Source organism: Canis lupus, chromosome 28 (genome assembly GCF_003254725.2).
Source record: "Canis lupus dingo isolate Sandy chromosome 28, ASM325472v2, whole genome shotgun sequence".
Lineage (NCBI taxonomy): Eukaryota > Metazoa > Chordata > Mammalia > Carnivora > Canidae > Canis > Canis lupus.
The window spans coordinates 36,554,771-36,582,040 of NC_064270.1; the positions used below are offsets into that span (position 1 = coordinate 36,554,771).

The following is a 27,270-nucleotide window of genomic DNA, read 5'->3' on the forward strand; positions in this document are numbered from 1 at the left end:
CACAGAGTATGCGGAGCAGAAGCAGCCGGCTTCCTCCACAGTGGCTCTGAGGCCCAGCCAGGCCCTTCCTCCACGGTGACTCCAAGCATCGCTCTAGAATCTGGGACCAGCCACGAGCAGAGTTGTCTGTTCTGAAGTCCCTGCCCCCACCCCCTGCTCCCCCCTGCCCGGGCAGACAACACCCAGGGGCTATGGGGTGGAGAGGGGGAAGCAGGCTGCTCTGCTTCATCACCTGCTGCAGGCACCCATCCCACCTCCTTCGGGGGGAACCAAAACTATCATGTGTTGAGATCACCCTGGATGTGGGTCTGTGGCCCAGCTGAGCATCTGTTAGAATGAGGCCTGGTGGGAAGGGTTCGCTCTTGTTGTGGCCATGTCTCCCTGGTCCTTAGGGCTGAGCCAGAGAGGCGTGCTTGGCTGGGCCTTGCTGGGAGCTGCAGGGTCCCCAGAGAAAGGAGGACATTTGCAAGATGGGCAGTGGTCCCTGCGTCCTGCACAGAAGGTCCCACTGACCAGTGGCAGGTGTTCAAATGGAGCCTGTGAGGTGCTATTGGAGGTGGTGACATGTTCCCACCAGGTTTGGGGGGCTCTTCCTTCATAAGTGAGTATGTGGCCTAATGTGGAGACCAGGGCGGGGCCCTCCGCCCCTTCCCCGACCAAACAGGTACAGGAGGCTCATAGAGTGTCTAGGCCTCCTGCCTCAGGGGGCAGTGCTAGATTGCTCAAAATTCCTTAAAATCCTACCCATTTTAAAAGAACCAGACCACATGTGGTTGTGTGCACACATATACACGTGTGTGCATGTATAGGAACACATGCATATACACAGACACCCCTCGCAGAGCCAGACAGCCTTGTATCAGCCCTTGGAATTTGCATGTGAGGGCCACACCTGGAAATGCACAATGATATTAAACACCCAGCTGTTCTTGTTTGGGTGATGAGGGACACCCCCAGAAAACTCCCTGGGAAGAAAGTTGTCCAGAGGAATAGGAAGCCTGGCCCCACTTGAGAATGCTTCCCCTTGGCAAGGTCCCACAGGCCAGAGAATCAGCAGAAGATGGTGGTTGCAGCCACTGGCCTGAAGTCACGTCTTCTCCTTGCCCTGCAGGTGGAGATCAGCCCCCTGGAGAATGCCATCGAGACCATGCAGCTGACCAACGACAAGATGAACAGCATGGTGCAGCAGCACCTGGACGACCCCAGCCTCCCCATCAACCCCCTCTCCATGCTCCTCAATGGCATCGTGGACCCCGCCGTCATGGGAGGCTTTGCAAATTATGAAAAGGTACGTGACGTGCCGGCGGCACAGGCCTGGGAGCTCCTGGAGGCACCAGCTACAGGAGCCTGACCCCAAGCAGGGCTCCCCGGGCATGGTCCCCGCAGGTGGGGGGGGCTACCCTCTAGAGCTGCCCTCGGGTGGCTTTCAGGAGTCCTTGGATCAGTAAAAGCCAAGAGATACCATTTTAGTGAAAGACAAAAGGATCAGAACGTTTGGGATCGGCAGGCATGGCAGGTACAGGGGAGACGCTCGTCTCCCCGGAAGATGTCTCAGTAGGAAGGAGCAGAAGTTGAAGGGCGTGGGGTGTGGACACACCCAGGGGTCTGCACGACAGCTGGCTCTCCATTTCGGTTACCAGGTTTGGAACGTGGCCACGGCCACTCCTCCCTTAGCGTCTGTGGCAGTTTCCCAATGTAACGATGGCAGAGTGGAGGCCGTTCGCAGACAAGTGTGCTGACTCCTTGTGCAGACGGAGTAAAAGCTGAGGCAGAGAGCAGGCCCAGGGCAGGGTGCCGGGTGCGAGTCAGGGCCCTGTGAGCCGCTGGGGAGCTGCTGCCAGCAGACTGAGCAGTCAGGGTCAGCTGTGGCTCTGCTGGATTCCAAGGACAGGGGTGCCACCCCCAACGCCCCTCCTGGCTGCCCGTTGGCTCCGTTTGGTGTGTTTGATCTAACCAGACCTTTTGCCCTCAGTGCTGGGGAGGGTCCATCCCGCGGGGGGTGGGTCTATTTCGTATATGGCTCCATCCCCAGGGTCTGGTGCACGGTCGGTACACAAAATCACGTGTTGGGTAAGCAGTGTCCTGAGTGGCTCTCCCTGTCTCCACCAGGCCTTCTTTACAGAGCGGTACCTGCAGGAGCACCCAGAGGCCCACGAAAAGATTGAGAAGCTCAAGGACCTAATCGCGTGGCAGGTAAGCGTGAGATGGCAGCCCTGCAGGGCTGGAGCCGGGAGGCTAGACCCACACCCACTGGGCCGGCTCTGCACACATGCCAGCCCGCACGGAAGCCTGGGACATGAGCCAGAGGGCATGTAGCCATGTTTGCCCCCAGATAAACCCACCCACCAGCGCCGTGATTCATTCAGCTCCGAGGCTGCGGTCCTGAATTTGAACACACAGAAAGTCCTCCCTTGCCAACGGGCCTGGTCCATGTCTGCTGGAAGATCTCTGTCTGGTGTTGACAGGACAAGATATCAGAGGCAAGCTCAGAACTTTGATGTCCCCAAGAGCTCATTTTGTTATATATATTGCTGTGCCACCAGCCCCTCCATCTATCTCCAGAGAATTTTCCATCTTGCTGGAAATCTCTGTGCTAACTCTCCTCTGGAATCCACCATTCCACTGTCTGTCTCTATGAACGTGATTGTTCTTGGTACTTCACGTTATGTGGAGTCGTATGGTCTTTGTCCCGGAGTGACCGGTTTATTTCACTGAGTGTAATGCCTTCCGGGCTCATCCGTGTTGTTAGCCTGAGTCAGAATCCCCCTTTCCTTTTTGGGCTAAGTAATATTCCATTGCGTGGATGGACCGCATTGTGTTTATCCGGTGATCCATCAGTGGACACGTGGGTGACTTCCACTTTTCAGCTGTCGTAAATAATCTAGATGTGAACACGGATGCACACGTATGTCTTTGTTTCTCTGCTTTCGGTTATTTTGGGTACATAGCCACAAGTGGGATTCCCGGATCCAATGCTAATTTTGTTTGTGGTCTTTTAATTCACATCTGCCACATCCCAGTCAACACTGGTCATTTTCTGGTTTTGTTTGGGTTTGTTTTTTTTCTTACAGTAGCCATCCTAACGGGCATGACTGTGCCACAAATCTGTAGACATTGGTTTGCATTAGAATTATTCTGTGGGAGGAGCACCTGGGTGGCTCAGTGGTTGAGTCCCTGCCTTTGGCTCAGGTCATGATGCTGGGGTCCCGGGATCGAGTCCCGCATTGGGCTCCCTGCATGGAGCCTGCGTCTCCCTCTGCCTCTGTCTCTGTCTCTGTCTCTCTGTATCTCTTGAATAAATAAATAAAATCTTTAAGAAGGAAAGAAACAAACCAACCAAGCCTGGGAGCTGGCGCCAGGGACTTCATTGGCCAGGGATCGTTCTCTGCATGGAATGTAAGCCTCGTGTAGACAGTCTCCCTCTGTTTCCAAAAAAGAGAGAGTTTAAAAGTCCGAGTGATTCCATTTTAGATGTAGAAACCAAAGAGTACAAAATTCAAGACTCCATTGAAGGCTATAAAATCATTGCCACACAAAAACTAGTTTGGTCTGCAAAAGTTGTATTGATTTTTTTTTTCTTGTAAGCTTTTACAGCAAATTGGATTTTAAGAGTTTCAAGTCCTACAGAGGAAAATAATTTGTTCCCCAGAGAGAACTTTATGTCAGCACTATGTCATCACCCCTAATAACTATATTAAAGGATGAATTTTAAAGCAGCTCACAGGAAAGCTGAAAGAAAGAATCCATTTTCTAGCAACTTCATTAAATCAAAGAGTGATGAAAAATACATATTCAAAACATTACCTGTGATTTCACTTTCATTTGCAAATGTTTGGAAACCCATATTTTAGTATCAGTGATTGAGTCATACGGTCATTAAAATTAAGGAGTTTGGGGTTATCAGGATGTTGTCTTATGTTTTCGTTTGTTAGTTTGTTTGGTTTGGTTTTTTTTCTGGAAACTCCATCAGGACAGAGTGAGGTTTTCTCTTGGGAATCCCAAGGGCTCGTTGGCAGAGTTTCCATCAGTGATGTGCAGTAAGCATAGCCCGGTGCTGAAATCGTTTGCGAAGGCCGGTTAAGTTCTAGGCAGCTCTTCACTCTGCTCTTGGCACCCCCAAACCAGGGTGCGGACCTGCCCCTCCCAGCTGGGAGCCATTGGTGCAGGCAACATGGGGCCTCTTCAGGGTTTACAGCTGACACCAGGTCAGAGGAGCCCCAGCCCCTTCCTCAAAGGCCGAGCTCTGTCCTTGCCCAAATGGCAGCTGTCTTGTGGAGCAGCACTGCCAACGTCCAAAGATGAATCTGTACAGACTCCCACTAAACCGCTGTGTTGTGTACCTATTTCTCTTTTGAAATGCACAAAGATAAAAGACCAGACCCACTCATCATTGCCAGCTGATGACAGGCGCGACCATTGTCACCGGGGTTGGTGCTCCTAGAGCACTGAGCAGTGCTTCCAAATGTTCTGTGCTGCTGGCAGGCCATGAATTTGTGCAGGGGCCACAGAGGAGGAAACTTCACATAAGGCACCGCTGCTTAGAAGGGCGTCTTTCGAGAGCAGGCTGCGTGCTCACCTTGAACAACTCAAGGTGTGACTTTGGGAATGTCTCTTCCCTCTCCCTCTCCCCTCTCTGGGCTCTGGGAAACTTTAAGGAAATGCAGATTCCTGAGATCTACCCCAGCGCCAGTCAGGGCTCCCGGGGTGGGTTTGAGGAACCTGCCTGGGAGTTTCTGATGCCCATCCAGGTTGGAACCCACTGAACTATGGGGTCCCTGAAGTGAGATCACTTCAGGCCTCATTCGATGGCTGGTGTTTGTATATTAAGCACCCAATGTGTTGGAGTGTTGGCACAGAGCATCTGGTTGTGCGTAGCTGTGGTCACCCCTACTCATAGAACAGAGGCGAGATCCCTTCCTAGAAAAAGGACAACGTCAGGCACCTGTTGAAGTGGTCAGTTCTCATACCCCAGAAATCTCACCTGCCAGCTTGCAGTTCACGCAGTACCAGGGACCCAAACCAAATGGTCTTAACTTTAGTCCAGCAAGTGGCATCTTTGATGTCAGAGAATCTGGCCAATTAAGGCTTTTAATCAAGCCAACAAAAACTGCAGAGACATCTAGACTGCGTATTGTATATTTGAAGAAGGTCCATTCTACAAGGAAATGCTTGCAGGATCTCAAGTGGCTCTGTTTTAACCTTGAGGCAGCATCCCCATCCTCGCCTTCACACTAGATAGAGAGCGTCCCACCAAAAACTGCCCCCAGCCTGCCTGTGCCGTGCCCCAAAGCAGAACTCAGGAAGCAAAAGGATTAGAGTGAGCGTTTTCTACTGTTGTACCCGACCACGCTGCGGCCAGCTCTGGGGAAGCTGCCATCTGCAAGAGTAATTCATATGAAATATTTAAACATCTCAGCCATCGTGAAATCTCACCTGCACACTGTCCTTTTGGCGGTGACCACCCGGAAGGGGATACTCAGGTGTAGGCCCAACTGTCAGCAAAACAAGCTTTGTGCCCATGCAGCCCAAGGGCAGGCTGGGTGGGCTGTGACATGGGAACACTCACTCCTTCCCTCTTTCCCTGGAGACCACAAGAGGCAACAGCTGCATGCTATAAATGGCAACCAAATACATTCTATGCATTGATTCATCTTGATAAGATTTCTTGAATTTGTTCACATGAAATTCAATTGTGTACTTATTATCCTTCTCCCTAATAAATCTGCTCATTGAGGTTGGTGTTCTGTTGTATTAGGGAAATCTGTTTTTAATCAGTATTTTGATTTAATTATAAATTATTAAGAGGAAGCCTCTTAGCTTGATTGCATTGAAGAATGTCTAACTCCTGGTCCGAGCATTGTGGGAAAGCAGAAGCTGGAGAAAGAAAGCCCTCCAAGACCACCCCCCCCACCCCAACCTCTTCCCAGAGCAATGCTCGAGGGTCTCTGGGGCTGGAGAATGAAAATGTCTCCCTGCGACGCTTTTAAAGGTCAGCTACATCTCTGCGCTTGGAAGTGAAGTGTTGGCATGGATATTTTGTGACAGCAGTGTTGGCAGAGAAGTGATTATTTTTAGTTTTAAGGAAGAATAAATTTGGTTTTCCTTTCCAAATAAGAAGATCCTTCAGGACTATAGATCACAAATAATTAGATTTTTAAGCTTTAGAATAGGGCTCTCAATTGCCTATAAAGGCAATATCCTGGGCTAAAAAAAAAAAAAAAAAAAAAAAAACCCTTTGCACTGTGACATGACCCTTTGCTAATAGATCAAGTTACAGCTAAACCAATTCAGAACCACAGTTCTTCCTGAATTCACGTGGAAAGCACAGATGAGTCTATTCTGGGATTGGTCGACCAATGGGAGTCAGGCAAAGTCACTGAGTGGCCATCGTGCGCTGAGCACTGCACTAAACGTGTCCAATTTAAAACACAAATGATTTTAATTTGAACATTTTGGTCTCTGGGGGTAATGTGCCTGCTGATGAGTTTGATTCACGGTTTGATTTGGAAACAAAGCCGTTGCATTTTGCGCACGGTGCCGCTTTCTGCCTGGTGTGCGCTCCTCTCTCTAGACCATTAACCAGGAAATAAGGAGTGTTGACTGCTATGTTTTTCAGATTCCATTTTTGGCTGAAGGGATCAGGATTCATGGAGACAAAGTCACAGAAGCACTGAGGCCCTTTCATGAGAGAATGGAAGCCTGTTTCAAACAGCTCAAGGAAAAAGTGGAAAAGCAATATGGTGTCCGAACCATGGTAAGGGGGAAGCCTTGCAGAAGGGGAGGTGGGTGCCTTTGCGTCACACTGTCCAACTGGGACAGGCTCACAGGCAGAGTGAGTTAGATGTTATATGTGACACCTGCTAGGAAAGTGGGATTTGAAGGGCTTCGGCACCCTCGGAAGTCCATCTGCCGGTAAACCAGCAACCTCCTCCAATAATTGGAAATGTCAGGGTGAGTCAGCGTTCAGGCGTTTGCTTGATCACCACACACCTTGCTCACCTGCTGTGGACACAGCCTATCCTTAATCTGGTGAGGCAACAGAGAAGCCGCGCAGAGGCCCGTGTGACTCCAGCTTGGCTGGCCGTAGGGGCCACACCTACAGCCATATACCCCACACAGAGGGCTAGGTGTCGCACAGGGCAACGGCACTCATGTGTCCTAAGGCAGACCTGGAGCCTATGTCCGGTCCAAAGTCCCAGTCATTGGAGAGAGTTGCTGTGGGTTACTGAGACCTGAAAGTGTTAGCAAAGACTAACATCTTACAGCAGTGGTCATTGGTTTGGGCCAAGAAAGGTAAGCTGGAGACAGTCCGGGGAGGAGTAGGGACAAAGGACTCACCCGGCAAAGGCTGGGAGGCCAGAATTCGAATGCAGGCCAGAGGCCATTGCGGACATAGCCATGCCTTGGACAGAGGAGAAATCCCAAGAGGAGCCATAAAGGTGCTCAGCCCCCAAGAGCCTGGAATGGCGGTCTGGGGCAGGAAGTTTTGCTCTGGAATAAGGGCAGAACCGGGCTTTTGTTAAGAGTTTGTGGAAGTTTCTGAGTAGGGACTGTGGGATCAAGATCATGATAAAAGAATGGCTTCTGCTAGGTAATGACACAAAATATCTGGCGGTATGAGCCCTGCAGAGGCCTGGGTGGCTGTTCATGAGCCATGTCTTAACACCATGGGGACGAGGCCACCGCAGTGGTGTGCAGCTCTCTCCTTATGGTCTCCGGGAGCCTTGGTGGGTCCTGACCATGACTGCCTGGACTCTGGAGACGTCAGGCACAGCAGATGACTCAAGGCCCCCTCTCCCTGTTGTTCAGAGGAAAGCAATAATGTGACAAAAAGCCTTCCAATCTAGAAGCCTTCCAATCTAGAATCCCAGCCCTTGGCATGAAGAGGGTGAGGGCGCCCATGGCTTCCGTCTTCCTGCAAACGAAAGGCGTGCTGTAGGAAGGTGCTCTGCTGCTCATGTCGCACAACACTTTTCTCTCCTTCCTAAAGAACCAGGTGTCCAATGTAGGGCACCATTTTGGGTTCTTTTTCGGCCCAATGCCATCTGTCTGCTGTTCCCTACAGTTCTCTGTTGCTCTTCCTGTTGAACTCACTTCTTTTTTTTTCACACATTTCTCTCACTTAGCAAACACTAATTTAAGTGCTTGCCATATGCCAGGGACCTTTCCAAGTGTTTTGCAAATACGAACCTGCTTAATCCACTTACCACTGTGAAGGAGGCACTGTGGTCATCCTCATTTTACAGATGGGAAGGGGGACATGAGGTCCCACCCTTGCAGTGGCCACTGCAGCCCCTGGTGGACTTCGAACCCTGATAGTCTACCTCCAAGGCTGTGCTTTTAGCCACTACACTAATTTACACGGCAAAGCTTTTGCTTCTCTTGTGCATGTGATCAGAGGCTCAGGAGGGACAGAGAGCCCCCCAGAAAGGGGCTAACTGGGTTTTCTTGCACTCCGTGCTGGCCCACCCTGCCCCCCTGGCCCACTGTGCTGGGCTCCCGTTTCTCAATGCATCACCAGCAGGGTGTAAACCTGACAAAGCCAAGAGAACACAACCCCTCCGCTGCGGTCTGAAAACTCGCATATGGGGAGCTGCTCCAGGGGGCCGGGCTTGAGGAGCAGGGTGCCCTCCTGCCAGCTACGCTGGAGGACCCTCAGGGCCAGCCAGAACCCTGGGGCCATGCTTGATCACTTCGGGGCCTGCGACTCACTACAGCTCAAAGTCGAGTGGCAAGAATTTCGAAGTGCATGGTCACGCGTCTCCTCCAAAGTTTTGCACCACCTTGAAGTCTGAGAAATGAACTTTGGAGATCTCAAGGTTTTTGGACTAAGTGAAAGACTTCCTCTTTTATCACTCATATGATTTGTATTTCAAAACGACAGAAACCCATCTGGCTCACCAAGCATCCTTCGTGTTCCCTTCTCTGCTGGGATTGCATTACTTGTGCGGGTGCTTGCTGCCGGACACGGGGAGAGGGAACACAAGGGCGGGAAGCAGGGCCGTTGCGGAGGTGGCGAGGGTGGCTTCCTCCTGAAGGACAGGTTTCCCCTGTTCTGACGCAGCCATCCTTGGCCGGAGATTAGTGGTTTCCACCACAGCCTGAGACATCATGCCCACCGTGCCGCCCGCCTCTCCGTAGGGGCAGCCAGGGCACCTAGGGGCTGGGCAGGCTTCTTGGGAGGACCATCCAGGAACAGAGGGGCATTTCCTCCCCCTGGCTGCATTCTTTCCTGGGGCTCCCTTCCCGCGTCCTCCATCCTGGGACCCCAGAGGCAGGCTCTGCAGCCCGCGTCCCTTGAGCAGAGAGACAGGCAGATGCCCCTGTCATGCTCTGAGAAATGTGGCAATAAAAAGCAGTCTGGTGTGAGCCTTTCCTGCCTTATCTACTCTGAAAACTTGCAAGCATCTCAGAATACTTTGAAAAGCAATATAGTATCATCCTGTTTAAAAAAAAAAAAATGGATTTAAAAATAAAAACCCCATAGAAGAGACATAAACCATTTTGTCAATTTTTCGGATCCAGCCAGAGCTATAGATAGAAACAGAAGATGTGGACACCCTCGGACTTCTTAATCCACAGGCGGCTCCCCCAGACCCGGTGCCCTTCCCGCTGGCCTTGACCTTGCCTGTGCCGGGACTCTAGGGGCCGCCGCTCCCAGGCAAAAGCTCACAGCCCAGCCTCTCCGGATGCATAGGGAGTGAGGAGTGCAGACCCCGGGATCCCTGAGCAAGAGGACACGAGCACCTGCTGCAGCTGCATTCAGCACCAGCCCCTGTGTCTTCACTGGCAGCACATGGGAGGCTTGTGTTCGACTTAAAGCTCCTAGAAACAATTTCCATGTTTCTCATGCAGTTACTATTCCTCTTCCTTGAAGTCCATTGAGGAGCAAGAGAACCTCACCAGGGTCCACCCCTTCTCCTCTGTCGTCCACGTCATCACTTTATGCATCCTCTCCCTCTGAGGCTGCTTCCCTCCCGACTCCTCCCCAGAGCCCCTTCAGCCCCCGGCTGACGTGCCCAAGAAAGGCACACTGACTCCCTCCCTGCCCTCCTTGGCTGACGGCACAGCCCTCACTGGTCAGCGGATGAGAAAGCCACCAGGCATCCTTCATGCCTCGCACCCTGTGCTTCACCTCATCACCTCTGCTGTCCCGGAGGCCCCTCCTGCCTCCAGGATCTCCCTCTCCAGGGCTTTCTCCATACCCATTCATGTGGTTGTCATACCAGGATCCGTGGAACCCTGGGGTCCCCCAGAGGCTGCTCCAGAGGCTGACGCAATAGCCCCTACCTGCGGGGAGAAATCCAGCTTCCCCGGTTCTGTGTGCTCGTGTTCAGTGGAGTGCTTCACCAGGGAGAGGACTTGGCTCACAAGGCTCACGGGAGCGGTCATGGCGCTGAGCCTCTGTGGGAGAAGCAGGGCTGACCCTGTGACCTCGGGTCCTTCCATCCCCAGCTCCACCCTCTGTTTGCGGCCTCTGAAGGATGAGGTCAGGCTCCTAACAGCATGCACACACTCTCCCCACGGGCCTGCCCACATCCCCAGGGGCCCGCATCCCCACGCAGCCCTTCCCAGGGGCCAGCATGTCACCCTCTGGATTTGCCACCCACACCTGGCATTTGTGCTATAGCATTTGGAGAAGAACACTTCCAGAAAACTAGGAAACCTACCTGCTTCTCATGCTACCCCATAATACACTGGTCGCCACCATTAAAATTCAGCTCTGCCCACCCCACTCAGATCCACTTGCGTGGGGGTCAAGTGGAGGCATTTGGGCTCAACTGTAAGACAAGGACACAACACGTGTCAGAGCCTTTGGGGCCGGACAGGGCTCGCTTCTGGTAAGAGCCAAAATGAGTGTTTGCTTCAGGCCGTTATAATGACACCACCAAGGACATGGGGAGCTACTGGCAGAGCGTGCCAAGGCCTGTGGGCTCCACCTGCGTCATCCCGTTTCGTCCTCACACCAGCCTCTCGTGGTGGGATGATGATTCCCTGCGTGCTCCAGAGGAAGCTGAGGCACAGACAGGTTCCATATGTTATGCGAGGTCACATTGTTGGTGCCAGAGCCAAAATTCTAGTCTAGTCCTACCTGCCCCACCCCCCACCCCTGCCAGCCCTGTTGCTGGGACACGGAGACATCGTTCACTCACAGTGTCCTGGTGCTCGAGCCACACCTGTCATGGCTGGGAGAAACTCAGATTGCTTCAGATGAAAAAAAAAAAATAAGTCCCAATTCTTCAATTTCTCGAGGCTCTGCTCAGTCAAGAAGGAATTGTAAGACAAATGGCCTAGAGCGTGCCCTGTGTGGGACCCAAGAGTGGCTTCTGTCCCTCCTCGGCCAGAGCCCTGCACCTGCCACCCCCTCCCCTTTATTCTTTCCAATCTATACATCCACCCAAGACTCAAGGTTGCCTCTTGAGGGACACCACCAGGCTTTGTGGCCACAGGTAGGATGTTCAGAGTCTTCTGAGCCTTTCCAGGAGCTGGAGTGAGGTGGTTCTTGCTCAGCCTCTCCACCTCCTGGTCCATGACCAGCTCCCTCCTCTGCCCCTGCGCACTCAACACTTGCACTGCTCACATGGAAACCATCAGGCAGGGAGTGGGACTCACAGCACCCGGGTGTCAGACAGGTCACATTTCTTCTCTGCTAGGTGCTCGGCTGCATGTCCTTGAATGCTACGACGTCTCCATGTGCCTAGTAGATGATGGATATAGAGGCGGCACACTCCCGACCGCAGAGATCACCTGACCCTGTGGTAGCTGCTTGTCTGCCCTGCTGCTCCCCTGCCGCCCCCCACCACTGCCAGGTCCAGAAAGACAGGTGGAGGTGAAGGCTGCGGCTGTTGCAGGGGGAGATGGGAAGGCAGCACCTCCGGGGCTGGTAGGCGGGTGTCCACGTGCCCACCTCCGAGCTGTTGTGGAAGAGATGGCACGGGGTAGTGTGGGCTACGCAAGGCAGAGGCTGCCGGCCGTCTCATTCAGAGTGTGAAGAGGGGCCGAGTCCCACAGAGATGCCAGAGGGAAGAGCGGTGGCCGAGCGGGGTAGCAGATGAGGGGGTCCGGGCCCTGCCAGTGTCAGGAGCACTGGGACATGGGACAGTTGGAGGCCCAGCCGAGACGCTGGGATGAGAGCCATGCATCAGAGAGCCAGGCCTTGGCCTCCTGTCTACACGTGTCCCAGAAAGGCCGAGAAGAGCCTTCTGTAGACTTTGAGTTGCTAGATTTTGTACAGGAAACATTTCCACAAATTGGACTAATTTATGCTTCGCTTCCTCATAAAAGGCAAGTTAACGACAAGGGCCGTCTCCTTAAAAGTCTCCAGTGGCACCTTCCTTGGTGCCAAACCCAAGACCTGCCCTCCGTGCTGGCAGATTCCAGTGACATGAGGCTTCGAACTAGTGGTTGGCACGTGGCCCACTGGCCTTTTTGTAAAACCGGTGTTATGAGAGCACAACATCCCTGCCCTCCCTCATCTCTGTATTGTCCCTGGCTGTTTTCATGCTGCAGTGGCCAAGCTGAGCAGTGCAGATGGAGACCTTGTGGCCTTAAATACTTATTATCTGGCCGTTCACAGAAAAAGTTTACCAGCTCCTGCTTTAAACTGTGTTTCCGTTGTCGTGAGCATGCAGATCAAGTAGTATTTCCCGTGCAAGACGCCTATTTAAGAAACAGGCCCACTTTTCAGATGTGGAAGTGGTGTTGGCTGTGTAACCAGCCATGGTCCCGGGCACGTCGTGTACGGGTGATTGCCCGAGGGCCAGCTTTGGTGGTGTGGGGCTGGGAGGATGTGCCTCCGTCCTCTGGTTAAAGGAAGGAGCTTCTGCGGCAGCTGGTCTTGGGGCGCAGGTACACTAGCATTTTCTAGGTAATTAGAGAATGACACGACCTCTGTTCCAGTGACTCATGTTTGGATGATATCAAAGAGAGGATGGAAAACTCTGTCCAGAGACCATGTTTCTCCAGAATGCATCTCTAGTTCACTCCCTGACCGGGAAGAGGAGCTTGAGCAGCTCCAGCCGTGGCTTCATCTAGCTCACTGTACCAGTCACTGGCAGGGGAGCAAATCCATCTTTAATTAAGCGGCAGGAGCAAATTCTTTTATTCTAGAGAAATTCAATCAGATACATCCTTGTATTTTGGTGATCTGCATGGGTTATCCACACGCAGAGATGTGCAAAGTTCATCGAATGATCTTGCTACTCTATAGATTTTGTGGTCAGGACATTCTACGATGGCTTTGGAACAGGTTGTTGGTAAAGAAAACTGCACTTAAGATTAAAAAAAAATGGGAAAGTTGTGATATTTTTCACAGTATCAGGTAAGATTTCAAAAAGCCCTGAAATAACCATCATTTTCATCTTTAACTCTGAACAAGAATATGCACTGCTCATAAAGTGTGGAAGATTTTGGTCTAGAATCCAGGCTGCTAAGACCACTTGGCCCCAAGAGTCTGACCAATCCAGGCCAGATATCTTTTGGCACAAGAGCATCAAACAAGCTTCTCTCTCTCCTTTTCTCTCTCTCTCTCTCTCTCTCTCTCTCTCTCTCTCTCTCTCTCTCTCTCTCTCTCTGTCAGCCTTCAAGTCTGGATGACAGAAGAGGCAACCGTCCCCGGTCCATGGTCCGATCCTTCACGATGCCTTCATCATCCCGGCCTCTGTCAGTGGCCTCCGTGTCATCCCTCTCATCAGACAGCACCCCTTCCAGGCCAGGCTCGGATGGGTGAGTACGACTCAGTAGCAGGGAGGGGGCTTGGAAGGTCTTGTGAGGAGCCACCCAGGCCCTGGGTTTATTTGATCCCAACTTGAGGATTTTTTTTTTTTTTTAAATCGAAACTGTCTTTGAAACCGAAGCTCTGGGACGCCTGGGTGGCTCAGTGATTGAGTGTCTGCCTTGCACTCGGGGCATGATCCTGGGGTCCTGGGATTGAGTCCCGCATCAGGCTCCCTGCGGGGAACCTGCTTCTCCCTCTGCCTGTGTCTCTGCCTCTCTCTGTGTCTCTCATGAATAAGTAAATAAAATCGAAGGAAGGAAGGAAGGAAGGAAGGAAGGAAGGAAGGAAGGAAGGAAGGAAGGAAGGAAGGAAGGAAGGAAGAGAGAGAGAGAAAGAAAGAAAGAAAGAAAGAAAGAAAGAAAGAAAGAAAGAAAAAGGAAGAAAGAAAGGAAGGAAGGAAGAAAAGAGAAAAAGAAAGGAAGGAAGAAAAGAAAGAGAAAGAAAGGAAGGAAGAAAGAGAAAAAGGAAGGAAGAGAGAAAGAAAAAGAAAGAAAAAAGAAAAAGGAAGGGAGGAAGAAAAGAAAGAGAAAGGAAGGAAGGAAGAAAGAAAGAATAAAAGAAAGAAGAAAGAAAGAAAGAGAAAAAAGGAAGGAAGGAAGAGAGAGAAAGAGAAAAAGAAATAAAAAAGAAAAAGAAAGGAAGAGAGGAAGAAAAAGAAAGGAAAAAAGAAAGAAAGAAAAAGAAAAGAAAAGACAAGACACTGAAACCCTCCAAGACTTTGTGAGTCTAGCGCCCAGTATGACTTTCAGGATCTTGTGAGTTTTTGAGAAAAAGTTATTTGGGTAAGATTTCCATCAGATTTTAAAACCTGCAGTGAGTGTTCATTCAGTTCTGTTCTGGAAGTTCTGGAAGGAGTATAGTACGTTCCTTGCTGGCTGGGGCTCCTACTTTTCATCCCCCGCTCACTTGCACGGTGTCACGCCCACGCAGAACTGTCTCACGCGGTCAGTCAGCTTGCCTGACAGCCAGCAGGGCCACCTTTTTCCTACAAGACCTCTTTGGAGACCCCGTTCTTGCTGTTGACCGCCCAACAGCACAAAGTGACTAAGCGGAGCAAGGAGCTAATAGACTGGCTAGTTTGGGTTGAGCTCCCACTGTATCTCTTGCTTTAACTTCGAGTGCTAAAAGGTATCAATAATTGTTTTGTGGTTTTGAGCAGCAAATAGGTAAAGTTTGCTCGTATTAAACAACAAGAACGTGTCATGCAATTTAAACACCAGGGAACAACCGCTAATTATTTTAACGTTGAGTTTGCAGTTCTGTGTTTGTACAACCCCATTTGGTTTTCCATCCTTCGCCTTACGCAGCCCACAGGCTCCTGGCCCCTGCCGCACGCAGACACACTCTTCCAGAGCGCCCCACGGAACAGCTCACAGCTAAGCGCCCTTTGTTGCCGATGACCGGTGGGCCCGATGGAAGATTGAAAACTAAACCCACATTTTTTTTTTTTCCTGACAGTAATTTTTATCACTGTCTGCTGCTTATAAAGCCAAATCCATATGGAAATTCTCAATTTAGAGGTATTTAAATCATGTGTGCTTGTCACTTAGAGCAAGATTGCTAAAGAAATTTAATTCAACTTTCCCCCAAGAAAATCCCCAAGCTAGTTATGAAAAGGTTTTTACATTTCCGAGAACACAGGGGGCGAGGGTAGAAATTGATCTAGAGGTTTTAGAGAGAGGTGTGGTGTACCAGACGCGTGAGCACACGCCTCCTTCTCCCAGGAGGCACTGTGTATCCTTGAACTAGAAGACATCTTTATTAGAATCCAGATTTTTGTTCATTCTAGGGTTACCACCCTTAGCCATGTAATTAATGTGGAGGAAATGAGACTTTGGTCCCCAATGGCACAGATTACATGAAGAAGAAAGTTCATCTTGTTGGCAGGTGCTTCTCATAATGTGAAAAATTTTCAACGTAACCTGCCTTTCTCTTGGCCCTTGGTGTGCTCCCTAGATGTTTACAGGTCTTCCCCTTCAGCTCAAAGATGTCCACTGCTCTTATTTGTTTTCCCCTCCGTTAATTGTCCACAAAACCTAGAATAAAATCTTGAGGATTATTTTGTTTTATTGACGACATTCTGTATGCTCTCACTTCAGCGTTGTGCTGTATTTATTTTGTAACTGGACGTTTATAAAGTTTTGCAGGCTTTTTCATACCATTATCCACGGTCGCCCTCCCTCCTAGCTCCTTCCTACTGCAGAGGATGTAACTTCAACCTTAGAACTGGAATCATTTCTTCTCTCTCCTGATATAATTTACTAGGATAGAAACAGGATGGACCACCCCCCCCCCATTACCACCCCAGTCTTATATTAAAATACCAAACCACCATTGCACGCAGATGTGTGTGCACACTCAGCTTTGACACGTGCCTTAGGAGCTAGCCCCAGGTCCACTTACTCGGTAAGTGCCCAGTGGAGGCACTAACCATTAACTTGCTTTTATACCAGTGCATTGGCATCAGTAGGCACCAGGGTGGTGATGTCTTCCTTTCGTCTTGAGCCTGGGGACGTCCAGCCCACAGTGATTTGGGGATGTCAAGACTTCTCAGGAGATGGTGGAGCCAAAACCCAGGTCTTCTAGCTCAGCGCTCAGCTGAAAATCTGAGGGCATCTCCATGTACCTACGAGCTGGAATCAGCTTGCTTCTCACGGAGTCATCCAAAAGGCTTCCAAATTGAAGCGGCGGACGTATCTGTAATCTTGAGGTGGCTGTAGGAACTTGGTCAGAATCGAGATACCAGGAATCTATTTGCTTCAGCATCTGCCTGTTTCCCCTATTATATTTGTACATATTTTTGTATGAATCTCCACAAGACAAGGGCTCCCCTTTTGAAACCTACCCCAGATACCATCCTCCCATCAGGAATCTGCGATAATCCCTTTATGTCAAGGTGTCCTGTCCACTCAGACTCCACATCTCCCCCATCCTCCTAGATGTGTTCTCTTTCTTCCCACTGTTGTCTCTATCTCTTGTCATTTACAACTGGCTAATATATATCTTCATCCCCCTTGACCTCTCTTTATAAATCATTCCTTTCCTGTAAGACTGTGCAGCTCCCAGCCCACCCTTACGTTCCTGTGAACAGGTTCACGTTTATCTGCAGGCCGTGAAGCAACTGTTCTCCTCTTAAGTCATGAGTGATTTAAAGGACCATTTCTTCTAGGTTTGCTCTGGAGCCTCTCCTGCCCAAGAAAATGCACTCCAGGTCCCAAGACAAGCTGGACAAGGATGACCCCGAGAAGGAGAAGAAGGACAAGAAGAAGGAAAAAAGGAACAGCAAACATCAAGAGATATTTGACAAGGAATTTAAACCCACCGACATTTCCCTGCAGCAGTCTGAGGCTGTGATTCTTTCAGAGACGGTAATTTCTTAGGGAACCTGCCCCACGCTGCGGTGGCTCCTGGGACCTACCTTTGCTCCATATTTAGCCAGTGGAGCTGTCAGTTGGTTTTCACTGAATTTTCTATAAAATAGTTGCTTTGAAAATCTGAGGTCCCCCTCAGCCCTTCCCTGGTATAACCCAATGCTGTAGGGCATCCAGAGGCTCAGAGCGGAGCTTCCCTTCTGGAAGGTTACCTGTCTTAGCGTTCATCCTCCATCCCAAAGGGACTTGGGTGGTTCTAGGATTTCTGCAGCAATGTTGAACTTGCTTCCAACACACAACCCGATATCTCAGGAGATGAATAGGAATGCTTCTGTCGTCTGAAAACAGTACTCCCCGCATTAGAATCTGCTCAGAGGGAGTCCCAAAGCCCCTTCTGCTGGGTTCAGCCCGCAGGACGGGCGTCCAGCATTGACCTTCCTGCCTCATCGGCCCCACATTGACGTCTTTGCCATGTTTCAGAAGGCCTTTCTGGGATTTAAGCTGACATGTGCTAGTTAGCTGACATGAGAAACAGCTCCCGGGCAGCCTCAGTCACTGCCCAGTCCTGGGTGTGTGAAGGCGGGGGAACCCGTGCCACATACTGGCGGCCTGAGGCTGCAGCTCACAGGAGTACTCAGCAGCGCTGCAGGCTGAGGGCATCTCAGAGGAGGCTCGGGCAGCTTCTAGGGCGAACTTTATTCAGAACCTGCTATTTGTGGACTGGAAACAAAATAAAAGGAGAGGCTCTCACAGGCTGTCAGCTTCAGAGGTTAAGTCAGGCTCAGAGCCACCTCCCCCTAGAAACGATGGACACTTGTCTTACGGCGTCCGGGAATGTGCCCACCCCGGGCAAGAGCCCATGACCTGTCCTGGCTGTGATTGAAGGGTTGCTTGACAAAAGGGCTCACATGGGACCACCTTTTGATAAGACATATTTATATTTCCTGGCTTATTTATATCTTAAACTCAGAGGGTACGTTTCACCCACACTGCGTGCCATTCAGAGAGGTGGTCACGTGTTGTTTGGCTGTCCAGAGACAGAAGGCATATTCGAGAGCCACACCATGGCCCTCAGGAAGGCAGATGCCCTGCTAAGGCCTTCAGGCACAGGAGGGTGGCCAGGGGTGTCAGAGCACAGGAGGGGGACTGGCCAGAGGCTGGCCTTCATGCCGAGGTGCTGGGCCTTCAGCAATGGGAGGAAGAGGTCTCTGATGAGCCTCCCAGCGTGCTCCATCTATGACTCTGGAAAGCTGGGGTGCCAGTGACCTTGCTGACATGAGCCGAGGTCGCCTTCTCTCAAGCCCAGGATAGAGATCTCAGGTCCCAAACCCTCAGAACTGGGTGGGGAATTAACAGAAAAGTGAGATATTTACCAGGTGCCAGACACTCTGCATGTCTCTCCCTATATTTTTATTGAAGCTCCATTTTAAGCTGATACAAGTTGAACCACACGGCAGAGCTGGTCACAGTGAAGTTGTGTGAAAAGAGGTCGAAGGTCGGGCCAGGCACTTGGCCATCACATGCAGGTGTGTCCCTCCCCGCCGAGGCCCTGTTTGCTTGCAAGGACACTAGCAAAGATGGGCCGAGTTCACTCAAAGTGGGGCCCCCCACAGCTGGCCTGAAGCGCCTTCAGCAGGTCCACAGGAACGCACCAGGGTCAGAGCCCAGAACCCGGCCCCTGGTCCGCCTCTGACGACCCTCAGAATAACCACAGCTGCTGTGGCTCTGGGGACGGGAATCCCGACCTCTTGCTGGGCGCAGGCTTACTGCTCTCGGGGCAGCCCAACTACCTGTCTCTCCAGATGACAGGTGTCAGCAAGGTCTGTGAGTACATGCGGACACCTGCAGTTTTCAAGGAGAGCCTCCATGGGCCCGCAACCAGCCAGGTGCCACGGGGCGGAGCAGGTGGGCAAGTCAGAGACAACTTTAGTGGAGTCAAAGCAGCAGCCCCACTCCTGGAGGCAACACCGGCATGGCTGGTGTTCCCGGGCCCGACGGGATGGCCTCGGCTTTCTGCCCCGTGCCCGGCCCCCCGCAGCTTCCACAAAGGCTATACCTCTGCTCATTCCCAAGGGGCTGGGTTCAGCCTCCTGCTTGATGTGGCATCATCAACAATCTCATGACCTTCGGCTGAGACTCAGAGCCTGGGGTGGGAGCGAGGGTCCTCCAGGTGCAATTTTCTTGGCACCAGGAAAGCACGCTTCTATTCCCGAGTCATCAGAACGTGCCTCACGGGATGGGACTGTCACCAGTCCACGTGCACATTTGCCCTGTCCCAGGCCTCCCTCACATCCTTGCCCCCAGCAACATTTGGCACACAGTGGCTCCTAGAGGCATTGCCCTCATCTCTGTCTTCATGTTCACTTGGCATTCTCCCTGTGTACGTGTATCTGTGGCCAGATTCCCCCTTTTTATAAGAACACCAGTCATACTGGGTCAGGGCCTCTCCTCCCTCCCCCCCACCGTCCCGTGACCTCCTTTGGAGGTCAGGTATTTGCAGAAGACCATATTTGCAGGTAAGGTCGTAGTCACAGGTACTGAGTATTGTGGGGGACACAGGTCAGCCATGGCGACCCTAACTCTGCTCTTTCCTCCAACATAGATAAGTCCTCTGCGGCCCCAGAGACCAAAGAGCCAGGTGATCAACGTCACTGGAAGTGAAAGACGTTTCTCTGTGTCCCCGTCACCACCATCCTCCCAGCCAACACCGCCTCCAGTCACACCAAGGGCCAAGCTCAGCTTCAGTTTGCAGTCGAGTGAGTGGAACATTCTCCACGTTGGAACTCCTGGCATTGCTCTGTGACTCCCTCCTTGACCAGAGGCTGGAAAGTTAGGCTCGCTCCTCCCCTTGTAGCCGTTTCCACAAGCACCCCGGGTACAGGGAGTCCCCTGCGCACTTGGGCAAACCAGTCTTCCCAAGTTCCCTGGAGGGACTGTGTGCTCCCAGAACCTTCCTTGAGCCGGGGAAGGTGTGAGAGGCACATGGACAGCCCCCCTCTTTGTATCACAGGATACGAGTCACACACGAGTCACAAGGAAGTCTTGGCCTTCCTGTGTCTGGGAGGAACGTAAAGTGAAGAGGCATTTCCAGGCTGTTCTGAAGAGCTAAACACATGACTAATTTTTCTAGTTTTGCCTGACTTCTAGGGTTCCATGACTTATTACCATAAACTTGTTGGCTTAAAACAACAGAAATTTATTTCCTCTCTCTTGTGGGGGCCGGAAGTCAGAGGTCCGGATGACAGGGTTGCTTCCGGAGGCTCAGAGAGAAGACTGTTCCGTGCCTCTCTCCTAGCTTCTGGTAGCTTCTGACCATCCTTGGCCTTCCTTGGCTTATAGATGTACCCCTCCAGTCTCTGCTTCTGTCTTCATGTGGCCTACTCTCCTGGGTCCTCTCTACATCTTAAAAAGACACCAGACATTGGCTTTAGGGCCCACCTTAAATCGAGGATGATTTCCTCTTGAGATCCTTAACTTAATTTCATTTGCAAAATGCCTGTGTTCAGGTAAGGTCACATTCCGGGCTTCTGGGTGGACATGAATTTTGGAGGGACGCTACTGAACCCACAGCCAGTGGTAATCAACTCTTCACCACTAAATTCAGGCCTTCCAGAGAGGGGAGGTCTTGGTGGCAGGGAGTGCAGGCAGCAACAGAAAGGGGATTCCAGGAGAACCCACCTTCCGTCCTCTGCCCCGGGTAGGGGCTCTGTGGACCGTTGTCCTTTGCACCTGTTGTTCTTACTGAAAAGGGGCAGGGACCATTCTGGAGACCACCATATGGGGGGTGTGTGGTCAGTGCTGCCGCCATGGATGAGCCTAACTGAGGACACAGTTTCCTGGCCACCGGGTGTTACAGCTTCACATCCTTACACTATTACCACAGAATCTTTTCCTAAAAATATTTTACCATTTTCTTTAAATAGTTAAAAACAGGCACCATTGCAGCCGGTGTGGAAAACACTTCGGTTGCATCTTGATGTTAAACCTAGGTTCACCCTAGGCCCCAGCAAGTGCGCTCCAAGCCCACGCCCCAAAGAGGTAAAAACAGGGACTTGTTGTATGTGAGCGTTTGCAGCTGCATTCTCCACGGTAACAACAGGTGGAAACAACCCAAGTGTTCCTCAGCTGATGGTTGGATAAAGGAAGCATTGCATCCAAAGAGATAGCCACACAATGGAATATTATTCAGCCACAAAGAGGAATGGAGGGAGCTGTGACACAGGCCACATGACGAATGAAACTCCCACATTATGCTCAGTGAAATAGAGGACAGGTGTTCTGTGATTCTGCCTACAGGAAAGCTCTAAAACACGCAAATTCGTTGAACAGGGACTAGATTCGATGTATCCGGCCGGGTGGAGGGGGATTGGTGGGCAATCTTTGCTTAATGGGGACAGACTGTGTGTTCCAGATGATAAAAGAGTTTGGGAAACCAATAGTGGCGATGGTTGCCCAACATCATGAATGTAATCAATGCCGCTGATTTATACAACGAATTCTGGTTAAAATGGCAAACTGTGTGTTGTGTGTAGTTTACCGTGACACAAATAAGCAAGAAGTCACGAGGGCAGTCATTCTATCTCTCGCAGGCCCGGATTCCCTGGCAAGCCTCCCTCAGAAACCCGTAGGTCCCCCAGGCAGCCTTTCCCCTCCCCATTCCCCATTCAGTGGGTCAGTGGGGAAACCTCAAAGAGACCCATCAGTAAAGATGTCAATTTTCCTCTAATGTAAAGGAAAAACAAATTTTTCCTAAGAGTCTCCACAAGGGTTGCGAAAGTTTCCCACCTTAATGATTCTCCTTCCATTTGAACCTGGCTGGTTTTTCAGGTCACTTTAAAAATCAATTGTACTTCCCCTCGGCTGCTTTCAAGTAACAGCCACAGGGCCCGTGACTGCTAATAACTTCATTTCATACGGTCGTGGGTTTTCCTGTCGAGAGAGATGTGAAGGGTGGGTGACTGGCCGGCCGTGTGCTGCTTTGTGGGCTTTCACGTCGTGCAGGCGTCCAGGTAACAACCGCAGGACGCTGGCTGCGAAGACCTGGCCACGCTCTGAACACGCTGGGTGTAGACGGGCCTTGTCCAGCCACTGTGTAGACGCCACCAACGCACAGAGGCACAAGGAGGGGTTGTTAGGGGCCCGGGGATGGCATGGCTGTTTTTACAGTGGATTGACGGCTCCTTTAAGCTTCAGATGTCTTTATGGCACTTGGTATTCTCTTTCTAGAACGTGCCTTTAGGAAGGGAGCTGACCCTTCACCTTCTCTACCCCTCCCAGCTCACTTCTCTTCTCCGTCTCTCCATCGACAGGCGTTTCTGCCCCCCACCCGCTCCCGGACAGCAGGTGAAGCAGCCACATGGGCACTCGGGCGCAGTGGGGCCCTTTGATTCTAAATCGACCCATTTTTCCAGGTCTGGAGCTGAACGGCATGACCGGCATGACGGGGATGGACACGGCCGAAGTCCCGCCCCCCCTGCCTCTCAAAGGGAGCATGGCAGATTATGGGAACTTGATGGAAAACCAGGATTTGATCAGCTCGCCCACCCCCCCGCCCCCTCCTCCTCACCAGAGGGTAAGTCAGCCAGAGACCCGAAACACCGGCTTTTAAAGTCTCTCCTTCCACAGAGTGGAAACCCCTCCTTGCTGATGTTGGCGGGCTTGCTTTGGGCCAGCCCACATCTGGTTTTGACAAAAGAGGTCAAAGCGATAAGAACTCTGTCCACAGGATCTTGGTTCAGCGTCATCTGTCCCGCTGATGGGGCCTGGGCTCCTACCAGATGCCAGCCTGGCCTCTGAGAAGTTCTGAGCCCGACCGCAGTAAAGCCTTTAAAAGCCGTTTAAACCAGTGCGTCTGGTTACCAGTTGACAGTTCTGGAAACGTTCCTTTGAGGTCTCCTGGTTCCTTTCATCTCCTGGTTCTCAAGGTTGCTGTCACGGGTTCTCTGTTCTAGGGTGACCACAGGTGGAGACCAGTGTGCACACTTTACCCCCCACCTTAAAAACCGATATAAATCCTACAAGCCCTTTCTTTCTTTCTACGGGTGCTTTCGTATGGAGTGTCCTGTGAGTTTATTATCTTCTCTTATGAGAGGGGCAGACAAGAGAGGGGATTTTATGTGAAAACACAGAACAGCAGCGAGGCTTCATCTCGGATGCTGAAGGGATGACTGACCTTCTGAGGCCATAGTTTCAGATCAGCCCTCCGTCCCCAGAGATGCCACGTTGGGGGACCGGCCATGGAGACGGGGCCGCGTTACCCAATGATGGCTTTTCAGGAGGCCGGAATGGTTTGTTGGAACCACCGAAACGGGGGCCTGACCTATCCCACACACTTTTCACTCTAAGGTAGAAGGAAAGAGGCCCAGGGAGTCGAGTGAGAAATTGATTGGTTGGGTGTTGTTTCCCGAACAGCTTAGTTAACCGATCACACCTCTGTTTTCATACCTTTATTTAGCTGGGGAAGTAAGAATGTCCCCCGAGTCTCCCCGAACCAGTGAACAGAAAATTCCGAACTTGGAAATAGGACCACATCCATTTGGTGACAGATCAGTGCAGGGGCAACACTTTACCATCTCCGCGCTGTTGCTACATCGCTCGAGGTGACTGTTGCCACATTGATGCCACGTGCTGTTGGGTCAGGAAGGAACCCGACGAACCTCGGCTCCATTTATAAACGGGTCGTGAATTCTATTAGATTTAATTACCCCAGTCTCTGTGCTGTTTGTTTCTTGTTATCAAACATCATTCCTGCAGCAGGAGAGTGAGTTCCAGTGACACACCCGTGGCGTGGTGTGTCACAACCCGTCGGAGGCATCGGCGCTCCCTCTCCGCAGGCCCTACGGGGCTGTGGTAGGATACCGATCGCTCGTCTGCCTTGGGGGGTGATCGATACCTCCTGCCACTGTCACTGATCAGCCTCGGGCTTGCAGTCACCCCTGTCCCTGGTTGTCACCACGTCAAGCTGTCATTTCTTTCAAAATGGCCCGTACGAGCTGTGATCTGACCTGTCATTGGACTTAGTGGCAACAAACCTGCCACCTTCCCACCTGGCACAGAGGGTGTCGGCCACGCTGTGCTTGCACCCGTCTATGTTTGCCCGTCTCGCTCCGACCCATCGTCCTGGCTTCCACACGTCCAGAAGCACCCGTTATATCACATCTCGAAATAGGTGTTTGCTTTGGTCTTTTTTTAAATGTTCTTACCAACCTTGAGAAAACATAGAGACTATTATTTTACTTCATTTCTTATAATGTCTCAATGTCAGTACCTCGGTCCTATTTTTCCCGATTGATTCTCTCCCACGTGTTAGACACTACGTCGACTTTAGCATCTCCTTGTCTGCAAAATCGGGAGGAAAGTTGGTCAACAGGGGAGAGACTGCTGTGTCACCGTCCTGTCCTTGAAACTTCTTTCCTCGCATTGTGCTTCCCGTGAGCCTCCACGCAGAGGCTGCTACAGAGTCCACCGTGCTTAGGTGATAGTGTTCTGCGATTTCCCTCTGGTTCATTCTACCTCTGGCACATCTGCTCATTTATTCATCCGTCCATCCATTCATTCAGCGCTTCGTTTCCTCCCCATGTGCACTCATTCATTCACTTACTCATTGTGTGGCCCACACTTTTTTATAGAGCATCTCATGTGGGGCTGGTGTCTGTGGTGGTCGGGAGGGTGCCACTGACTGCCCTCCATCATCCATGCCCTGGAAGGTTCATTAAGCAGGGGTCTTTCTATCACCTTGGCAACTGCCAAATCATTTGTAGGGATTCAAGGGTGAATGATGGCCCAGGAACCAAGGACAGCCTGCTGCCTTCTCCTTTTCTTTTCCAGAGAGAGAGAGCGTGCACACATGTGAGGGGAGGGCATGGGGGAGGAAGAGCAAATCCAAGCAGTCTCCCTGCTGAGTGCAGAGCCTGATGCAGGGATTGATCCCCTGGCCCTGAGATGGTGATCTGAGCCAAAATCCAGAGCCAGACGCCTAACCGACTGAGCCACCCAGGTGTCCTGACCTGCTACTTTTTGTTGTAAATAGTTTCATTGAGACACAGCCACACCCATTCTGTATATGATGTGTTTCCCTCACAAAGAGTTCAAACATCCCCCTCAGTTTGCAGTTTTGGAAGAGACCAGACAAAAAACTGTCCTTAAACGGGATAGCGGATACCTGGATAGTGGCCACATGTACCCGGCTGACCTTCTCTCCCATGACTTTTCCAGTTCCAAGAGCAAAGGAGGGCTTCTCCCCCAGAGAGCCTCTCCAAGGGCCTGTTTGTCCCTGAACAGTTTAGGGGACATCTTCAGGGGGCACCAGCAAAGGGCCATGGACCCTCATCAAGGACAGCGCCAGGCCGCCTGGGTGGCCCCCGGTCTGCTCTGCTCCTGGACCATTGCATTTAACCACTTAACCTGTCCAGTTCTGAAATCAGTCCATTTCCAGGGGCACCTGGATCAATAGTCCCGGGAAGTAAAACTGCCAGGCAGAGAGCAGTGGTTTCCCATCTCAGGGGCTGTGCCAATGTGCGATGCGCTTTGTGAAACGCAGTTGCTCAGAGATGCCAGAGAGGCCTGTGGCCGCCAGCTGCCCAGCCCCATGGGCAGCAGCCCTGCCAGCCCAGGTCACACAGGGAGGGCCGGCCCCACCCCGAGGGTGCAGAGTAACTTACCCTTGTGGCCACTATGCCAGGTGCTCAGGCCCTCAGGCCCTCACCTCGAGATTACCAGTAACGTGGCCCCTGTCCTGTGTCTGTGTCTTCTAGCATGTTCCGCCTCCACTACCCAGCAAGACCCCACCTCCGCCTCCTCCGAAGACGACGCGCAAGCAGACGTCAGTGGACTCCGGAATCGTGCAGTGAAGGCCGCAGGACCGCTGGGAGGTTGCAGCTGCACCCCCCCTGCCCCACTCCCCACTCTTCTCCCGTGTGTCCTCATTACCTCATTGGGCCCGTGATGTCTCATCTGTCGTGCAATCGCTTGTCCTGAGAAGGAGCTCACTTCCAGCCTCTCGCATCGGGGAGCAAGGTGGATAGGGGTCTGGAACGGTGGTCAGCACGATCGAAAGTGGGGGCTTCTGACTGTGTCTGTCCTGAGAGCCTAAGTCTTGCCCAGAAGTCCCCTGTTGGTGCCAAATGACAGGTGAGCAAAGACAGCGCTTGCCCTGGGTTTCGGGCAGCAGGAGAGGTTAGGCCATCGCCGTGAGCCCGTGAGGCCGTGTGGCGAGTGCTCAGCTCCTCCAGAGGCTGGCTCCCAGCTCCCCCTGGAAGGGAGGGTCCTCAGCCCTCCTCCTGCGGGTGACTTGCCGTCAAGTGTGGCTTCAACCCGAGTCCGGCAGTTAAGGTCCACCCTTTCAGGGAAGTTCCTGTTTCCTTTCCTATAATTTAAAATAGGATTCTTTCTCAGCTACTGAACAGTTACTAATTTATGCAGTAGAAACACCGTTAAAAATCCTGGATCCACTGGGAGAGCAAATACACGTTCTTTCTTTTTAAAAAGAGAAGGCCTGCAGCACATCGGTGGCTTTAATTGGGTGACTTCTTTCTGTCCTCATTCTGTACAGAAGTTTGTATATATGATGGTCCTTAGAAGTTAAGTGTTCATGTTTTTGGTCCTTCCCGTGTAACAGGCGTCCACAAATGATTCTTGGTATGTGTTCTTAATTTTTTAACTGCTGGAAGTATGAACACACACAAACAAAAAAATAAAATTTTGTTGATTCCCCCCACACACACACCCAGCTCCAAAGTCCTGACAATGTTGGTGGACGATGATTAAAAAAACAAGAACAACTAACTTTGTATAACCTAATATTTTTATTCTGTAATCTATATTTTTTTATCCACTATAATCACGATACTCTTCTAGTAGGCTTGAAAGTTATCCATTGACAACAAAAAAAATAAAAAGCCATTTAAAAAAGATTCCCAGCGTCCAAATACTACGTTTTTATCCCTTGATGTAAAAAAAAAAAAAAAAAAAAAAAAGTATATATAAATGCCATTGCTGTTGCTCTTTTTCTTAAAAAGCTTCGTGACCCGCGCGAATGTGTGTGTGCATCTTTCTTAATCACCTCTGTTGTGTCATGTGGGGCCCAGATAGACAGCACCAGTCTCCCTCTGTGTGTCCGCACGT

The 27,270-nt window shown here is 51.3% G+C and overlaps 1 protein-coding gene across 2 annotated transcripts in view; it reads left to right on the top strand.

Annotated features, from left to right (window-relative positions):
• Window positions 1-27,059, top strand: part of DOCK1 (dedicator of cytokinesis 1) — a 494,693-nt gene extending 467,634 nt beyond the window's left edge. For both annotated transcript variants that reach the window (XM_025467625.3, XM_025467626.3), the window contains exons 45-52: window positions 1,112-1,288; window positions 2,110-2,193; window positions 6,617-6,754; window positions 13,580-13,725; window positions 16,947-17,145; window positions 19,751-19,904; window positions 22,560-22,720; window positions 25,902-27,059. In XM_025467625.3, the coding sequence (XP_025323410.1) occupies window positions 1,112-1,288; window positions 2,110-2,193; window positions 6,617-6,754; window positions 13,580-13,725; window positions 16,947-17,145; window positions 19,751-19,904; window positions 22,560-22,720; window positions 25,902-25,997 (1,155 nt within the window). In that variant the 3' untranslated portion in view covers window positions 25,998-27,059. The remainder of the gene's footprint in view (window positions 1-1,111; window positions 1,289-2,109; window positions 2,194-6,616; window positions 6,755-13,579; window positions 13,726-16,946; window positions 17,146-19,750; window positions 19,905-22,559; window positions 22,721-25,901) is intronic.
• The last annotated feature ends 211 nt before the right edge of the window (window positions 27,060-27,270 follow it).